Source organism: Belonocnema kinseyi, chromosome 3, assembly GCF_010883055.1.
Source record: "Belonocnema kinseyi isolate 2016_QV_RU_SX_M_011 chromosome 3, B_treatae_v1, whole genome shotgun sequence".
Classification (NCBI taxonomy): Eukaryota; Metazoa; Arthropoda; class Insecta; order Hymenoptera; family Cynipidae; genus Belonocnema; species Belonocnema kinseyi.
In genome coordinates this window covers 59,043,413-59,061,575 of record NC_046659.1, presented here as the reverse complement: position 1 = coordinate 59,061,575, position 18,163 = coordinate 59,043,413, and the positions used below count along the sequence as shown (strand labels likewise).

At 33.7% G+C, this 18,163-nt stretch overlaps 2 protein-coding genes across 3 annotated transcripts in view; one reads left to right on the top strand and one right to left on the bottom strand.

Moving 5' to 3' along the window:
• Positions 1 to 12,497, top strand: part of LOC117168936 — a 28,748-nt gene extending 16,251 nt beyond the window's left edge. Inside the window, exons 2-6 of one of the 2 annotated variants that reach the window (XM_033354925.1) lie at positions 7,712 to 7,906; positions 8,221 to 8,363; positions 8,485 to 8,969; positions 9,292 to 11,274; positions 11,518 to 12,497. In XM_033354925.1, the coding sequence (XP_033210816.1) occupies positions 7,717 to 7,906; positions 8,221 to 8,363; positions 8,485 to 8,969; positions 9,292 to 11,274; positions 11,518 to 11,581 (2,865 nt within the window). In that variant the 5' untranslated portion in view covers positions 7,712 to 7,716 and the 3' untranslated portion in view covers positions 11,582 to 12,497. Of the gene's footprint in view, positions 1 to 7,711; positions 7,907 to 8,220; positions 8,364 to 8,484; positions 8,970 to 9,291; positions 11,313 to 11,517 lie in introns of both variants that reach the window. The other variant, XM_033354926.1, reaches the window with a different exon arrangement.
• Positions 12,498 to 13,261: 764 nt separating this feature from the next.
• Positions 13,262 to 18,163, bottom strand: part of LOC117169240 (esterase FE4-like) — a 16,688-nt gene continuing 11,786 nt past the window's right edge. The window contains exon 5 of the mRNA XM_033355510.1: positions 13,262 to 13,630. Within this exon, the coding sequence (XP_033211401.1) occupies positions 13,453 to 13,630 (178 nt within the window). The 3' untranslated portion in view covers positions 13,262 to 13,452. The remainder of the gene's footprint in view (positions 13,631 to 18,163) is intronic.

Sequence of the window (18,163 nt, the reverse complement as noted above, 5' to 3'; positions counted from 1 at the left end):
ATTTGTTCCAATTATTAATTATAGTCCGGGACCGGGTTTTCCGTGACTAATCGAATAAAATTGGTCAATTCATCATTAAAATTGTTACTGCTATGGACTGTTATTGCCCTGTTTAAAAATATTGGATTCCCTACTTTTAGATTTTACGTTCTAGAAGTAAGACTAAAGCGACCATTCGTAATGCCATTTGAAAAAGAAAACACCTGTGCTCCTGCTCACCAAAAATAACGTAAGCTCCAGCTCACAATCGATTGTCGAGGGCATTGTCGTTGGATTATATTGGACAGACTGATTAACACCAACACTATTCTAAAGCTGATTAAAAATTTCGCTTTAGAATCTTCTGTCACGATTTCCTGCTAAAATCTAAAACATCAGGTTCCGAAAATTAAAACGATCAATAACCAGAATTTTTGTTGATAAATAAAAACTATCGAATGAAAAGCTGCTTCTATAATCTGCATATGAGGTGAAAATATAAAAGGATCGATTTAATATCGATTTCATATGAAATCGGGCCATTCCGCCCTGGTGATGTCATGAAATCGTTTGGGACTAAAATACATATTATTTTTAATACATATTATTTTTAATACATATTATTTTTAATACATATTATTTTCCAAGGCAATGTATGATACACGTATTTTTTGTTGTTTACCAAACAATTTTTTTCATGAAGTTACGATTCTTTAAATATTTAGATAAATTATCTTGATCTGTTTTAAATTAGCAAAATTATATACAATTTTAGTAAAAACTGAACCGCTTTCATATAGAAAAACTTATTTGTTATAATTCATGCACGAAGTCTTATAAAAAGAATGTTTCTACAGGTTGCGCTTGCGCATTTCGATTCATAATTACTTTCCAGGACTGCCTAAATCATAAATTCATTTCATTGTAATATGAAAATTTCCGATAATGTTTGGATAGCTGAAATTGATGGTACTTCATCAATTTTTCATAAGTTTCCTTAAATTTATGGATTTCTTCAAAAAAGGTTTGGATACCGTAAATTAATGGACATTTTCGGTAATTTACAACTTTTAGGTAATTTTACCATAGATTTTCAAATATTACCATAAATTTAAAAAAAAAGTGTTTTTATTGTTTATTAAATTGCAAATCTCTTGGATTCGTTAACAAATATCGTATACTATTTTATTATCTAAAATTAATATTTCGAAATATCAATTCCTTTTTTAAACATTCTTAGGTTTACGTCTTAAGGAAGCTAACCTCATATGTATAGTTACATAATAAACATTTACAAAATTTAGAAATATTAGACCTTCTTACTGAAAATTACGAAATTTGTAACTGCATTTTCCCTTAAATTATCTAAAATTTACGAATGAATAAATATCGAAAACATAATTACCGAAGCAGACACTTTGTGAAATATGAAGGCTTCTGACACTTTAAATTAACAAAACAAAAATTCAATGACTCCGAAATCATCAAATTCTCAAAATTATATCATTTTCATAATCCTAAAGTTTTAATTTTCTAAAAGTAGTAAATTTTCAGAATTCTAAAATTGCCAAAGTTGCTAATTGTCGACACAAAATTTATCAGTTAAAATAATGTTCTTTTTGCAGGTACACGTGTTGCATAAATTCAATTTTTGACGAGTTCTTTTAAATTTAAATCTATGCAGTATTTAGTATGTACGATATACAATAAAATATTATCCTAACAGATATAAGAAATATTAATTAAACTATTTTTTTTTTTCCGTTAAGAATTGGAAATTTTACTAATTAGAAATTTCGTGAATTTACTAATTTCAAGACTTTAGTATTTTCGTAAAGTTAACATTTCGAGATTTTGACCATTCTAATTTTGAAGTTGCATACATGTTTAATTTCGGAATTTTTCTGTCTTTATTTATGTTCTGCTTTAGGAATATTTTATTTCCATTACTAAATACTTTCTGTAGTTTTTTGTGGCAATTTAAAACTTCGGAAATTTTTCAGTCAGGTATTACATGTTTAGTATTTTTCAAAATTCGGGATTTTAATTTTTTCGACAAAATTATGTCATCCTATATGATTTTAGCTTTTTCGAGGCATAAAGGTATTTATATGTTAAAGAAATGTATGGATATTTTGAAAACCTTATGTTATATTATAAACAAACCAGGCTTTCTATATAAAGGGATAGTTTAGCGAGGACAATGCGTACATGATATCTCCCTCATATTATTGTGAATCTAAAAAATCAAAGGAGGCCTTTTGAGAAAACTCACTTTCCAGTTTTTCGATAAATGTACGCCATTTTCGTATTTATTTTTATTTTTCAAATTTTTTAACTGGACTGAACAGAAAATCATGTCAATTTGTTCTGAAGGTACGACTTTTATAGGAAGCGTTGGTTAATTTTCTAATAATCCACCCAAATTTGCAAGTAGGCCTAAGTTTATAAAAAAAAATGATTGAAAAACAAAAATACATTTTTCATATGTTACCTTGATTAACAATATATTTCAGCCCCAAATATAAAATCGGTAAAAATGTTGCTTTAATTAATTTTCCTTCTTCCTTATCTTATTTCAACTAAAAATTTTACACTGATTTAGCCCCGCTAAACCCTTAGCAAAATTAAATATAATTATAAATCCAAGAAAAAAAAGGTCCCACAACAATAAGAACCTTCATTAGTTTATCCCAGTAATTAGACGCTTGCTGAGGCCGAAGACAGTTAACGGACCGAAAACATCCGCTAATCAAATCAGCTCAGTAAGTATGTAGAAAGCACCATAATCGCGAAAAAGTGGAGCAAGTCGAATACCCCGGTTTCGTGGCTTGCGCTCTTCATCCAGGAAGTTGAAATACATACTAAAAATACAGTGGCTACCCCTATTATCTATCTTGTAGTATCATGGATAATAAAAATTCCATTTGTGGACTCTTTAACTCGGTCTCTTTCCCTCCCTGGTTTTTAACTTTCATCGTCTTCTCTGAAAGCAGATGTCGCATGAACCCGCGGGACTTCTGAGCTTCCGGCGGAAGCATTTGCGACTCGATTGCGGTTTTTTAGGGACGAAGCGATTATCTTTGATCGGGATTCTTTTGAGCCTTTTGGCCATCGGCTGCCAGACACGCAAAGGCAACTTATTCACTGTTCATTCCTATACGTAACGGTCCAAGATCATAGGTGATGGGAGATGCATTACAGTTAGACTGCTGCGATAACCCAGAGCCCATTCACACGTGACTTACTTTGACACAGAAACGATTAAAGCGACGCGACGCTTCAGTCATCAGTAATGAATGAGTTTTTTCTGCATGAAGATCAATCAAACATTATGTGTCAACGTTAGTTCACTCGAAAGTTGGAAAGACAATAATTATCTGCAACAGTGTATCTTTGCAATTTGTATTATAAGATTTGGAATCCTAGACAGTAAAATTTGTGTACAATTTCGCAAAAGGAGGTATTTCATTTGAATTTAGAAGATATCGAATTTATTTACTTTCAAAGTTTGAGGGCATAACTTTCAAACTTGAAGTCATGTTTAATTTAAAGGATATTGAGTGTTTCAGTTCGAGGACTTTGAAATTAGAATCTATTCGAATTTGAATGCTTCTATAATATATGTAAGATCAAATCGTTCCTAATCTGAATTAATTTGTCTAGTTTCAAGTGCTCGCTTAGAAAAATTATAATTTGAACGTTTCAAACCTTTTAAATTCATGAATATTTTAATAATTAAAACAGAAGTAAAAGAAAAAAATCTTGGATCTTTAATTTAAATGAAATAGATTAAAAGCCAAAGCGATCATTCTTTTAGATCATGATGTCGATTACAAAATATAATCATATACATAATACATTTATAATCAATTAAATGACCAGCAGTTTCCTGATTATCTATAGCCACTTTTAAATGAAAGTCTTCTTAATGACATAAAATGTATACAAAACAAAACGAAAATGAAATTTTGATATTATTTTCTTATTTTAATACAAAACGTTCAGCAAGTGAATGCCAAGCTTGGAATTTCCAACAAGAGCACACATTTCTCGCGGATCTTGTATCTTCTGTATCGAGATACATTTTTCTGATTGGAAGTGAGATAGTCTCGCTGTACGAGTCCAAATCCAAGGCATCCCTACTACTATCGCGGTTTTTTTCTAGAATCTAGATTGGATTTCTTGGTAGTAGCGGTTATTTTTCATTTCTGGACCTCATATATGCCATGCTACCAATCAGCTACTGCGATCTGCTGCGATTTAAGATCCCGGTGCGATTTTCACGCGCATGACCGTGCAGGTATGCCTGGAAAAATGCCCGGCATTTTGTGACTGTAGTTGTGCAAGTGATATGCACTTAAGGCTTATATGGTCAGGTCAGAATACACGTGGGCACGATAGGAGGCTTTTTCCTTGTCTCCACACCCTGTTCTCTCGGGCGAGTTCAGGACGTCTGGTTGGCCACGTAACGGGTGGCACTCTTAGAAAATCATTTATGCATATGATTTTTTTGTTAAAAAAATATATAACACTAGTGTCAAATTTGAAACTTGTGTTTGGCGATTGCATGTATCTAAAATTGTTCTTAGGCTATTAGAAAATTAATATTCTGATGAAATATAATGAAAATTGAATTTCAACTAAGAGTGTTATTGTTAATTGATTTTTCTTTTTTATGACTTTTTTTCTATGGCAAATATTTGCAGATTTTAAACCTCGAAGTTTCAAAGTGCTAATTTTGAAATTATAGAATGTTTTCTTTTGAGTTTTAATTCTTATTTTACTCGTACCACTAAAAAAAGGAAGCCGCCGGGCGGGCTAGACCTACCTGATGGCAGTAGGTAATGCCACCAGATTTTGGCTGAACGTGCTATATGGCAGCTAAGCCTATCTCGTTTCTGTTGTTTACCGTCCACTGCACTAGGGCAGTTCCTATTTTTTTCAATTGCTTGCTACTGCACGAGATTTTGGCGCAAATGCGTTAAATCAATTAATAGTTACCGTCACCTAAGATTAGGATAAGCAAAGTTGTGAAAAAACGTTAAATTTATATAACTTTTTTAGTTTTTGTTCATTTCAGCTATCCACAAAAGAACGATAATCTCTATGTAACTGTTAAAATATCTTAATTTTACAAAATCGGAAATTAAAAAAAAAATAATGGAAGACTCAACAATTAGGGTAGAAAATGGAATATTTCTATAGTTATTAACTTACAAGGTTTGCACATTGTAAGAAAAACGAAGAAATGATTATAAGGTGAATAGTGGACAGGACATTTTTTTCACATTGTCAACTTCTTGGATCATTGAATGATTTCTAAAGTTGAACTTCTTTTTCGAGTAAAGTTGAAAAAATATTTCTTCCAAAGCTGACGTAAATAGTTACGTAAATCAAACGTTTGTGCACAATTGTGTCCATTTTGATCTTTTATTGGAAGCTTCCAGCGTGCGCCTAGGCATTTGAACCTGAATCGCGAGTCGTGTCAAACGATTAAAAAAAAGTAAAATAAAGACCACCCAAGTGGATAGTTGATCATGAAATCAGAAAAATCACAAAATGATCGAGAAATCACGCATTTTGAAATGAGTTCGATTTTATAAATTTATTGTTACACTGTTACGATTTTAATATGACAAACAATTTTAAGTACTTTAAATTTCAATTAACTAAATTTTGAAAGCTTTGAGTATTAAATTCTCAAGTTTAAATATTTTCAAATATAAATACATTAAAATTGTTCTACTTTATAGGCCTAAATTCAAAAGTTGTATACCCATCTGGATTATAAGTAAAAAAAACTAGAAACTAATTTTATATTTTCCAAGAAGTAGACACAACTTAATAAAAACGTATAATTTATTCCAATGTGAAGTTTTTCAAAATTGAAGCAACTGCCTAAACAGAAGTTATTCCATTTTTCACTGAAATTTATTACCAAATTTTCAGCATTCACTATTGCAAATGTTCAAACATAAAAACTTTGACTTCATATATTTTAAAAACTTGATAATTAAAAAAAGATTTTTCAAAGAATTGCATATTCAATCAAAAACTTTATTCCTTTCGGAGTTCCTTTAAAATTGAGGTTTTTAATAGAACTGAAAATTCATGCGAACGTGCTGTCATCTGGGAACACTTGGGCTATAACTGTCACGGTCTCATTGTGTAAAAGAAAAACCAAACTTCAAATCGGTTATATTTAAAAAGATGCTACTCATGCCTTTAGAAAAGAGTCATACTTGAAAACAGGCTTAGAGCAAGTATACATTTTCAGATATATATAAAAAAGGGGTATATTCGCATTTATGACACGGATTGAAAAGCACCTATTTACTATTCAGGAAGACTATCACCCAAACCGCTCCTTTCAAAAACCCCGATTCATGAAGACACACATTCACTTTTTTTCTCTAGAAAACTTTCCTTAATATCTTTTGAAAGCCTGATACAGGTCTTATTGCAAGTTTGATCCAGGATTACAATCTGAATACCATTTCAATGGGAATGACTTCAGGAGTCCAATTTTCATTGGGTTAAACGTCATAAAAAGGTTTAAGAAGGAATCCGACAGATTTATGACTTGCCATATTCTTTACCCAGATATAAGTGCTGCAAGGATTCGCGATCCCGACAAAGAGGAGTTTTGCGTTGGTAGCAGACTAGCAGAGCTACTTCGCGAATAGCTAGGAATAAGCATTCCTGCAGTTTAACAAGCCATCCTACAGTCCCTGTCCACCTTAGACAGAGGAGCCTCTCCTACTTACGACCTACTATCACGAAACCACATTCGCCGAGGTTTCCGATGGTATTAATATTAGTAATGGTATTCGCATTCGCATTGGTGTTGGTATTCCTATTCCTATTACTATTTTGTATTTGTGTTGGGCTTAGTGGGTTCTGGCCTCGGGATATATTGAGCTCAACGATCGGTTTGCCCTGATGGTAAATCTGTACAGCTATCTGCTATCGTAAGACTTCCTTCTTGGACTATGCAAAAAGTCAAATGCCGAACGGCCTTCGAAGTCAATTCGCTGTGCCGACCTCTTTCGCCGGCAGGCTATTGGCTATCGAGTAGCTTAATTAATCTGGTGGTTGGTTTTGTAATTTCATTCTTTCTTGTTTCCATGTTAAACTCGCGTGTCATGCAAGACTCACTTTTCCTAACGAGCGACATTTTTTATTCTATTTTGGAAACAGAAGTCAACGATCTGAAATGGTCACTTTCTTCTGCAGAGTTGCTGATAGTGAACTTGAATTATTAGGGGAAAGTAGGGCGAATGAACTGGAAATCCAGAGACCGGTGAAATGTTTACAATAAAACTTTCTAGCAAGGTGGAGGTAAAAAGTGTTTTAAAGCCAGACTCTGGCTCTCGGTGATCTTTCGCCATTTTATTTAAAGAAACTGATTTTAGTGATGCCGAAAATTGCAAATGGCTATACTTGGGAACAAATAAAACTACCTTCCTTATTTGTGTTGATTTTTTATATCTACCTTCCATCTACTTATTGTGAAATTGTGAATCAATGAAAATTGAAGTCACATTTAGAAAGTTTTCAGCTGTTACTTTTACTTTCGATATTTTCCAATCAAATAAATAAAAATCATAAATTATAGTTCTGCTTTGTCACGACATTACTCAATCTGAATAATTGTGTTTACATAAGCTAGAATAAAAGATTCTTTGCATTAAAACAATATCTAATTGTTGCTTTTTATTATTTACAGCCATAATGCGTCTATTCAAGAGGCGGTCCGAAGACCCTAGTCCGGAATTGGTGTCGGCGACGCCGATTTCTCCAGAAGGTTCGATTGAAGAGACAAAAACTGCTGATGACAATGTGGGATCACCAGTGTCATCACTAGGGGAGTCAATGCCTCCGCCACCACCAGGCTCAACGTCCTCGTTCTCTGCTCGCAAAGGTAATTAATTTCGCATGATAATTGTTACCTTATAATTCGATTCGTAATCTTATAATCTATTATCGTTGATCTCTTGCATTTCATGCATCAGACTACGCTTTCTCGTAATAACCTCGAGTTTTATTCCAGAAGAATCTTCCTTTAAAGTATAGCTAATGCTACCTTATAGATTAGAATTTAATTACCGCATAGTTGGGTAACCATAGGAAGGAATAAACGAGGTGCTTTTGAAACAGAATACCTAACTCATTAACATTAATTTCATAAAATCTATTGATTACCAATAATCTAATAAATCTAATAACGTTTTACAGGAATTTCAACTTGGGGAAGAAAATTCGGCAGAAGGTTCGACCAACTGAAAAGATCAGAAAGTTCAGAAGTGCTTTCAGTCTCGGGAAGAAGACGTCGTTGGAGTCCAAACCGGAAAAGCTGTGGTGACATGTCGGATAAAAAGGTTAATATTGATTATTTCAGAAATCTTCTCAATTTCTCACATTTTTTCAAAGAATTGATTTAAAATTAACAAATAATCACTAAAACAAAACTTTAAATATAACTCTTCTATTTTCCACCAGGAAGTAGATTCTCCTCCCACGCCAGATCATCACAAACCGAGGAGAATTTCCCGAGTAGAATCCCTAAGAAATTTCCTTAGAGGTTCAGAGAAGAACAACAATGTTGAATCGAAAACTAAAAATACGACCATTGAAGAAGAGGATTATAGTAACTATAAGATGGACAAATCTTATAGTGAAGGAGTTTTACAAAACTGTCGAAGGACACCTAGCTCTGAACGCGACATCGACACCCTGAAGAGAAAAAAAGAGACTTTGAGCCGTAGTATACAAGATCTTCAAAAACGAGTTCCAGAACTGGATAAATTAGAGATGGAATTCACTAGGCGGTTTTTAAGTTCTCAGCGATCCACCAGTACTTCATCGATTGATTTGCAGAAAGTCTCGATGCAAAATAACAGCAGTGTCAGGAGGACTATTTTCAATACTCAGGAAAAAACTGGCGACCTCAATGCCAACGAGAATATAAGCAACAATAACGAAAAGTGAGTAACAGTAATCAATTTAAGACTTTTATTTAATCTCTATGCCTCCATTAAACATCCATAACGCCAAAAGGTGCGCTAAGGCGCTACAACAAACTGTCTAATATGAGCACACAGATCTACTTACGATTTGTATTGAGTAATATTGATTAAAACGGACGATCATTAAATACAGACGCTGTGTTTTTGCATGTATTGGCTATCTGCTCATGCTAGTTATATTAGTTGATATTGGTTAGTTCCTGTAGGCACCGATAGTGTCGCACAACATGTTAACGTCACAAATAAGTAACATTCTTAACATTCATTTATTCTTTTGCAGATTCGAACGACCCAAGTCTGTTTTAATATCCGGAATGGAAGATTTGCTGAACAATTTAAGGCTTGGTTGCGACGAGAGTGGTTATGATTCCGATAGCACGAGAACTGGAGCCGATTCCCCTGACAGTGGAAAATCTGTTCAGCCCATGTCGAGTCCACGAAAATTCTCTATTACATCAGAAGATTACCAGGGTATTGATTTGTCATTAGCTATCAGCATGCCCAAGAAACTTGAATCTTCAGATTCTTCAGAATCATCTGAAAGTTCAAAACCCTTAGTACCGACAGAACCTTTAGAATCTTCGGAACCTTCAGAATCTTCTTCAACCAAAGCTCATGACATAACCCTGATTGCTGACAATGATGCTTTTCTTGCTATTGAAGATGCATTAAACTCATCTGTACTAACTACGGAAACGACTTTGGTCATGTCTAATGAGGATTACGATGGCTGTGACAACACCACCATTACGAACGTAACTGATTTTTCGCTCACTACACCTAAAAGTCAGATTTATGATTCCGCTGACTTGCAAAAGACAATCTTGCCGAAGAAGATCATGGATTTAAAAAGTTTGTCAGAGTCAAATCTGAGACCGAATTCAGTTTGTCGAACCCCAGTGAAGAATCCACCATCAAAGCAAACAATGACAAATCGAGTATCGAATCTCGGAAATTCAGAGAAGGAACTGAAGACTCCCGGAAAAAGTTACAAAGGCCGGAAAAGTGTCTGCGTTATGAATCTCTTAGAAAATGCAGCATCACCTTGCAGAGATAGTCCGCCGGCTCTTAAATTTTCCTCGCCTGTTGTGGTGGATCCGATTCAGTATTACACTCCGAAGCGTTCGCGATCTGATATGGAGCCCGAAGGTCCCGAAAATGTATTGCCGAGGCGGAAAGTAAAAAAGCCAGTGCTTGTAACCACACCTCCTAAAATGGCACCTCTTACTTCTACAACAAAGACGCTTGTCAGGAGGGAATTAAAAACAATGAAGCTGATTGTCGAATCCCCAGGAAACCTAGGAATCTCAGTGGAAAGGAAACAGGCCGTGAGACCCTTTTATATAATTTCGAAACTGGACCCCAACGGTGATGCGGAGCAATCGAATCAATTTAGAATTGGGGATGAAATTGTAAGAGTTTGCGGTCGAAGAATTCGGGGGATGTCAGAAGTGGAAGCAAGAAACGCCCTGAGAAGTTGTTTCGGTGCTATCGAACTTCAGATTGCAAGAGAACCAACCTTCGCTTTCGGGGGAGAATTCGGAGACACCTGGGGAGAAAAAATCATTACAAGAGCGAAAAGCGACTTTGAAATTTGGTCTCTAAAAGCTTCTAGTGAAGAAAAATTTGAGGAGGATTCAGCAATGGTGATTGACACGTCGAAAAGAAATTTTACTGATAGTTTGTGCGACACGCAAGAGACTAATTCCTTGAAAGAAGATGACAAACTTAGGAAAGAAGGGACAACTGAAAAAATCGTCGATGATGATGAGGACGCGCCATGTAAAATTGTTGGAGCAATAACAAAAGACGGGAAAAGTGTTTCAATATGTACGATGAACCAAATCGAGAAAGTGGATCATCAAGGTGGAGAAGATCAAAGCCGTAAGATTACTGGGATGAAAAAGTTTCACGTGGTTAGAAAAAGGAACTTGAATGCAACACCTTATTCGAGAAGAGCTACAAGTCTTCCTATGGATTTAATGACAATTTATCTGGAAAAGGGCTCAACGAAGAAACTCGGATTTACGATTGTTGGAGGAACCGATAGCAATAAAGGAAGTATGGGAATTTTTGTTAAGGATATTATGCCTGATGGCCAAGCCGCAGAACAAGGAACCCTCAGAGTTGGAGACGAAATTCGGGCAATCAATGGTATTCCCATGGAGGGATTAACTCACGCGAAAGCACTGCAAACCTTTAAAGCAGCCAAAGCAGGAACAATGATTTTACATGTTGGAAGGAGAGATCCAGCTAATAAACGGTTGGCGAGACGATAAAGTTGCTTTTTATTAACCTTAGGTTTGTGGCTGTGCTTTGCTTTATTAATATTTTTAATGTAATTGACAAATTCTTTAAAAATAATTGCATAACCGATTGACGCTTTAATTAACTCTTTACTGTTACCCGCTTTGCGAATAATACATTAAGCTCGAAATAATGTTTGGATGTTGCCATATTTCTTTTTTGTAAGGCACATAACTTATTTTATATTTTTTGTTTGCAGTTGTATCTTTCAGTCGAAGTCTTACGATTGTCTCGACAAACTCATTGAGAGTGAAGAAGAATAATTCGTTTTTTGAACTTGATGAAGATGGGATGAATCGCAGTGAAACAAAAATTTAGTTGAAATTAAAGGATTGAAATCGAATTTCTCTATAAATCCATAGACTTCTATTTTACATAATAGCATGTACAGATAATTTATAGTGTACATTTTGGAAGAGAATGACAAATACTTAGCTATAAGACTTTTTAGTTTAAGAAATGTGATATTCGTGTACTAGTTTTATATGATACTGACGAAATTTTCAGGAAGAGGTCGGCTAACTTAAAATCGACATTTTCTCCGCAACTTTGTAAAAAATTTATTTTTCATTACCTCTCAAGAAATTGAAAATTATAAAGCATGTGTGACTGAATTCTCTAATTTAATCGTTTTTATCCATAAGAATGATCTTCATTTGGCGTGTTTCCATGTATACGTTATTAAGATATTAGAAATTAATGATAAGATTAAATTCACAGTCGATAAAGCAGTTTCGCTGATAAAAGATAACCAGTCTGTGAAAATTTTGAATTTCTGAGAGATAATTAATTTCAGTTCAGTACGTAATGTTTTTCAACGAAATATACCAATGTACCATCTGACCATTTTCTGTTAGATAATTTATGCTAACAATCCGAAATATGGTAAATTAACGAAGTTGTTCTCATTTAACGTATGTTTTATGTTGAAACACTACTTTGTTTAAATTGAACTGCGTTATGTATTATTTCTGACATTAATTTGATATACAGTCATAACTGATGATGCGGATAATTTGTCTTATTTTGTACATAAATATAGCTTAAGGTTTATAAGCTACTAAGACTGACATTCGAAGTGTCTACCTGAAAAAAGCTGTGATACAGATTGTAGTCACATTTTTAGTGCGTATCGTTCAAAGTGTATTTAAATAAATGTGCTACTGTTTAACAATCAAATTTGAAGCTTCAATTATTTCTGGACATCTTTACCTGTACTTTTATCAGATTGATTTTTATAAAAGTTAATTTTAAATTATTAGAAAATTTTCAGATCTTGGTTAGAAGTATTATATTGAACAGATAATTTGCCTGGAATACAAGACAGACTGAATTACACAGTTTTGAAAATATGTATATACTTTGAAAATTACAAATGTTTAAAAACGACAGACAGCTCATTTATTTATGCATAATTAAATATTTTTTTGTCAAGTAAATTATGTAAAATCAATTTATCGTTCTTTTATTTTCCTTGCACGTTCTGATTGATGTTTAAAATGTTTTTATCAATTTTTATCCTGAAATGTCATCGTCAATAGTGAGTTTTCGTCATTGTTCACAAGACTTTTCATTTCCAAACAAATTGTTTTATTTTATTTATTTCTTCGCTTTAAGACTTTAGAAATGTGTTTTCATTACTTGAGAAGAACATGAAAACCATGAGTTATTTACCATTTTTAGTCATTCCTTTTATTTAAAAGAACTTTTTATAATGATTTTTTAACTTTTATCTTTTGAAGAAACTTTTTTATATATGTAATGATTAAGTTTTTTATTTTTTATAAATTTTCTGGTCAATATGAAACTTCAACTTAAAAAAAGGCTTTCATAATTATTGTCAAAAATAGCGAAAATATTTGACAAAATCAAAATTTTACATTGATTTAAATACATTTTATTTTACGCGCATGCGTGCTCTCTTATTAATCCCAACCAAATTACAGTCACTGATTTGTTTTGCTTAAAATAAAGGTTCTCACTCCTTGAACGTTTCTTATTTAATAAAATCGTTCTATAACTTAATATATTAAAAATTCATACATGTGTAATGCTTACTACAAATTATAGAAATTTAACTTTTAAACACTATTTGCTGGATAGCACGTTTGTCGTTTCATGTAGTTCAGTAGATTTAGTCATACAATGAGTGAAAATTTTTTTTCCAGAATTTCATTCTGTCACCAAAATAGTTTCGCTCGAGTGTTACCGATGGAATATTATTGTTGGAAATGTCACCAATGTGGAGGTATCTGTGACTCAGCATAAAAGGTTCCCAATTAGGAGCACCCAAATGATTAGATGACGGTTTCCTAAAGACAGAAAAAAGGTCACAAGGCTTTTAAGGAAAATAGAGGGTTTAGAGTTTAGACTTTAGATGACAGTTAATTTTACTAGATAGTTGGTGAGGGGAATCATTAAGACAGAGTAGGAGAAATATTGGAAGTTGAAGAATTCGAAAATGGTGGATAGAAAAAAATGGTTGTGAAAATCGCAAACTGTATTATACCTCAAAATAGTGCATTGGAAATGCATGGTGTACAGAATGTGGAATTGACTGATTTAAATCTAATAGGTAACGCGCGCGAAAAAAAAGGGATATCAAAATTCTTAATAAATTTTTTTCAGATTTTAAACTGCTATTCTGTAAAAGGTAATTGTATTTTAATATACTTTTTTTAATATACTACTTAATTTCTGTGGGAACAAAATGATCTCACATAATAAATTCAAGATATCTGGTAGATCAAAACTGGAGTTAAATAGGATGAAATTGTTAGTGCTTCCAGTTTTGATCCCCTATGCATCTTGAATTTTTTATGCGTTCATTTACATTTCAAAAAAGCCCTCAAATGCCAAACAAATTTTGTTTTTATTTTCATAGAAACAAGCCAAATACTGGGGTATATTGTATATTAAAAAATAGTAGTCTTGTGCAGAATATAGTATCCTAAAATGTGGAAAAAATTGAGAAGACTATATAGATTCTAGATATCCCAAAAAATGTTAAAAAATTAAAATTTGAAAAACTTAAGAACAAAAACGTTGGGAGGTGTCATCTCCGAAACTAAGGAACGTACAGTGATGATTCTTGAATGTTTAAAACATTATTTTCTTCTAGGAAAAATACAAAACACTACGATAATCGAGGCAATTGCATCCTTTTTCTTTCGCATCAGGTATTACTCTTGTTCTTAAATGTACCCGAAAATCCTTACTTTTTTTACATTTTTCAGTCTGCTAAGCGCAACAAATTTTTTACATAAACATCTTCAAGCTCATTTACGTAGAACACTTTCAGCTTTTATATGGCTGTTTTTTTCTGCGCTGGCATTTTTTTTTACTGAGTTGTTAAGCTTCAAAGGCAGATGTCTATAGTTTTCTCGCCGATAGTAGGGACTGAGAAGGTCGTATTGCACTCGTAGCAAGTAGCACCATCAAAGTGTCCTGCTGAGAACTCGGTTGCTTCGATGTTGTCTTATATTTTTAACATTTTCTCCTGCGAAGATTTTCTCGAAAATCTGTACAAAAATTGAGGTGCCTATATTTTTTGAACAGATAGATATAGATTTGAATCGGTTTATTCCACATTCAGTACACTATTTTTAGGCATGGCATTGTTTCCGTCTTTCATAGCCATTTTTTACCCAATATACTGTGCATATGATAAAAGAATTAGGTGATTAAAGATTGCGTAATAGATATCAATATATAGGAAAAGGTAGGCTAAGGAGCAAGTATAGTATGTGATGGAATTAGTCTTGGAGCCAGGAACCGTTTAGTCCGCGGAAATAGGTCCCCCGGAATTTTTTAATGGATATTGTGCAGAATGGTCTCCTGAATTCAACGGTATGAGGTTCTTTCGCGAACTGAAGGTCGTTCTCGAGATATAGTAAATTAAACATTTCTACATAACTTATGCTATATCTTGGAAAATTATCGACGTATCAGGAAATTATTTCTTGAAACTCTTAGGTCTTATTGAAATAAACAATTTTTGTCATGTGCAATTTTTTGTCTGCCTCATATTTTTTGCAAACAACGCAGAAAAGTATAATATAATAATTGAAGTTTATTTATTGTTTATGGGTCTTTTGAAGATTTGTCTTCAGAATTAGTTTGATTGTGTTAAGACGCATGAAATTTCTTTGGCACATTTTCACGTCTGATTGATAGTTTATATAAAAAAACCGCAAACAATATTTGCAACAAGGTCTCTTTGAACCCGATTGTAGCCGAAATTTATTAAAATTTTCACACTTTTTTTTCACATTCTGTTAAAGAAACCATGGGGGGAAAAAGTTTGTCTAAGACTTTTTTCCGTATCTCGAATAGTTTATTTAAAAATAAAAAAATAAAGTTAAAGAAAAACATATCGTGAAATATCAATAGGGGGAGTAAGTATTAACCGATTTTTGTCAATCTTTTTTTGATTTTCTGGAAAAATAATAAAGAGGCTAATTCAGCCCATTCAAATTAGATTGATTAATATTGTACAAAATTTAGATTTTCTCCGCTGGCTCCAATGTCAAACAATGGCAAGGGCGGGCAAGGCAAGAAACCGTCCACTCGAGCGGCACTAATCAGTTAGACATGGGGAGCCGCACTAAGAAAGCAAAAGGTCCAAATATCTTACTATTCTTACAAGAGTGTCGATTGAGAAAAATCAAAATTGTGTAAAATATTAATTAATCTAATTTCAATAGGCTGAATTATCCTCGTTATATTATTTCGCGAAAATCAAAAAAAGATTGAAAAAAATCGGTTAATATTGACTACCCCTGCTGATATCACAGCCACACAAAAAAAGTGTGCGGATCTGGTAACAAGACACACGTATTCCTATAGATTTTGGGGTGCTGAATTCAAATTCGGTATCAAAAATCACCCATCACGTCATGGTTGAGCCATAACCTCAAAAAATGACGAAAAATCATGCACTGAGGCAAATAAATTTCAAAATAATGCCAGTGATCCAAATTTTCACTTCAAAAACATCTGGACAACTGTGAAGGATCAACCCTTGCCTGATATCAAATTATTTAGCATAACTTTACCCAACAGAACCTGACCTCACCTAACCTGAATTAACAGAAATTTATTGAACTACACGTCAAGCTCTGGAAGCATATTTTCCCAGTAGCAAATGTGTGCTACATCGAATGGGTCAACTCGAGCCTAACCTAACCTCACGAAACACAATTAAACTGGTTGTGTTGTCCCGTTCTGTTTGCGGTACCGTTTCATTCAGCTCCGGCTTAACCTGCAAAGAGGTAAAACCTATCCTAACCTAAAAAAACCTGACCTAACCTAACTTAACGTAACACAATTAAACTCACTGTGTTGTCCCGTTGTGTTTGCGGTACCGTTTTATTCAGCTTCGGCTTAACCTACATAGAGGACCTATCCTAACCTAACAAAACCTGACCTAACCTAATCTAGCCAAATGAAATTCAACCACACTTGTAGCTATGTAAGCGTACGGTTCTCAGTCTTAAATGTGTGCTATATTTAATAGGTTAACTCGATCTTAACCTACAAATGAATCTAACTTAACAGAACCTAACAAAATTTTGCTTAACGCAACACAACTTAACTTGAGTGTTCCCGTTGTAACACAATAAAATTAATTTCATTGTACTACAGGTGGTTAAATATTTAGACGCACATTACTCATTTGAAGAAACTTAGAACTACAGGTAGAATTGACCCCATTTCAATTAACCTGACAATGTTTGTATTAATTAAAATGTAAGAACAGGGTTAGGTCAGGTTTTGTTAGGTTAGGATAGGTTAAACCTCTATGTAGGTTAAGCCGAAGCTGAATGAAACGGTACCGCAAACACAACGGGACAACACAATCAGTTTAATCAAAGATATTATAAACGTAGATGCGGTACGGGCTTAGTTGCCCGCCATAAATATAGACGGCGCGTCCGGCGACAAAAGTCACTTCCCCTCTACCCACCGCTCACCGTAGAAAGCACCCATCAATATAGTTTGCCAAGAGCCACTTGGAGCGCTGTAAGCAACTCTCGGCACACCTTCGAGGCGCACTGATGGTAAACTTAGCTCGGAAAAGAACCATTTGGATTGAAAGTAAATTGCCAATTAAATATTAAAACATTTTTACATTTATAACTGTGCAAAACTTGGTTGTTTTAATAAATACCACAAATATAAGTCGACGAGTAATTTATATTACGGTTTCATGTATTTTCCACTAACTCTAAAATTATTAATTATAATTTTCAATTTATATATTGTCTATATATAGTTCTTTAATATTATTTATTTTTTATTTTTGTGGTCTGCAATTTCTACGAACTTTTTTAGACTATTCATCTAATCAAGTTCTCGTATGTATTTTCAAATTTCTTAATTATTATATATTCTAACGTTTTTATAAAAATATAATTATAATTCCAAGTGATAGGAAAATTGTTCTTTCGGTTTTTAGATGTTAAAACGACAGTTCCAAGCCAGATTACGTTTCGGATTATTGACAAACAAAATTAGACGAACAGAATTTCACTGGCACATTCCTAAAAAATATCATATTCCTTAAAATATATTTAAAAATAAACTTTAAATCATTACAACTGGTACAGCTGACTCGAAATATATATAAACCATTCGGTTCGGTTTTGATTCCCCTAAAATCAAACCGAAGGGCCTATGACAAAGCCACCGGTCGCGGACAATTGTCCAGGGGTGGTCCCGAAGAAATTAACCCCCCAAGTGGAGGTGTGAAAACCGTGCCGAAAGCTGAATGGCACCTGGGTGAGGTGTCTAGAACGGTGACTCTGGGAAACCGGGCGACCTCTCAGAGTACGCAGCCTTAT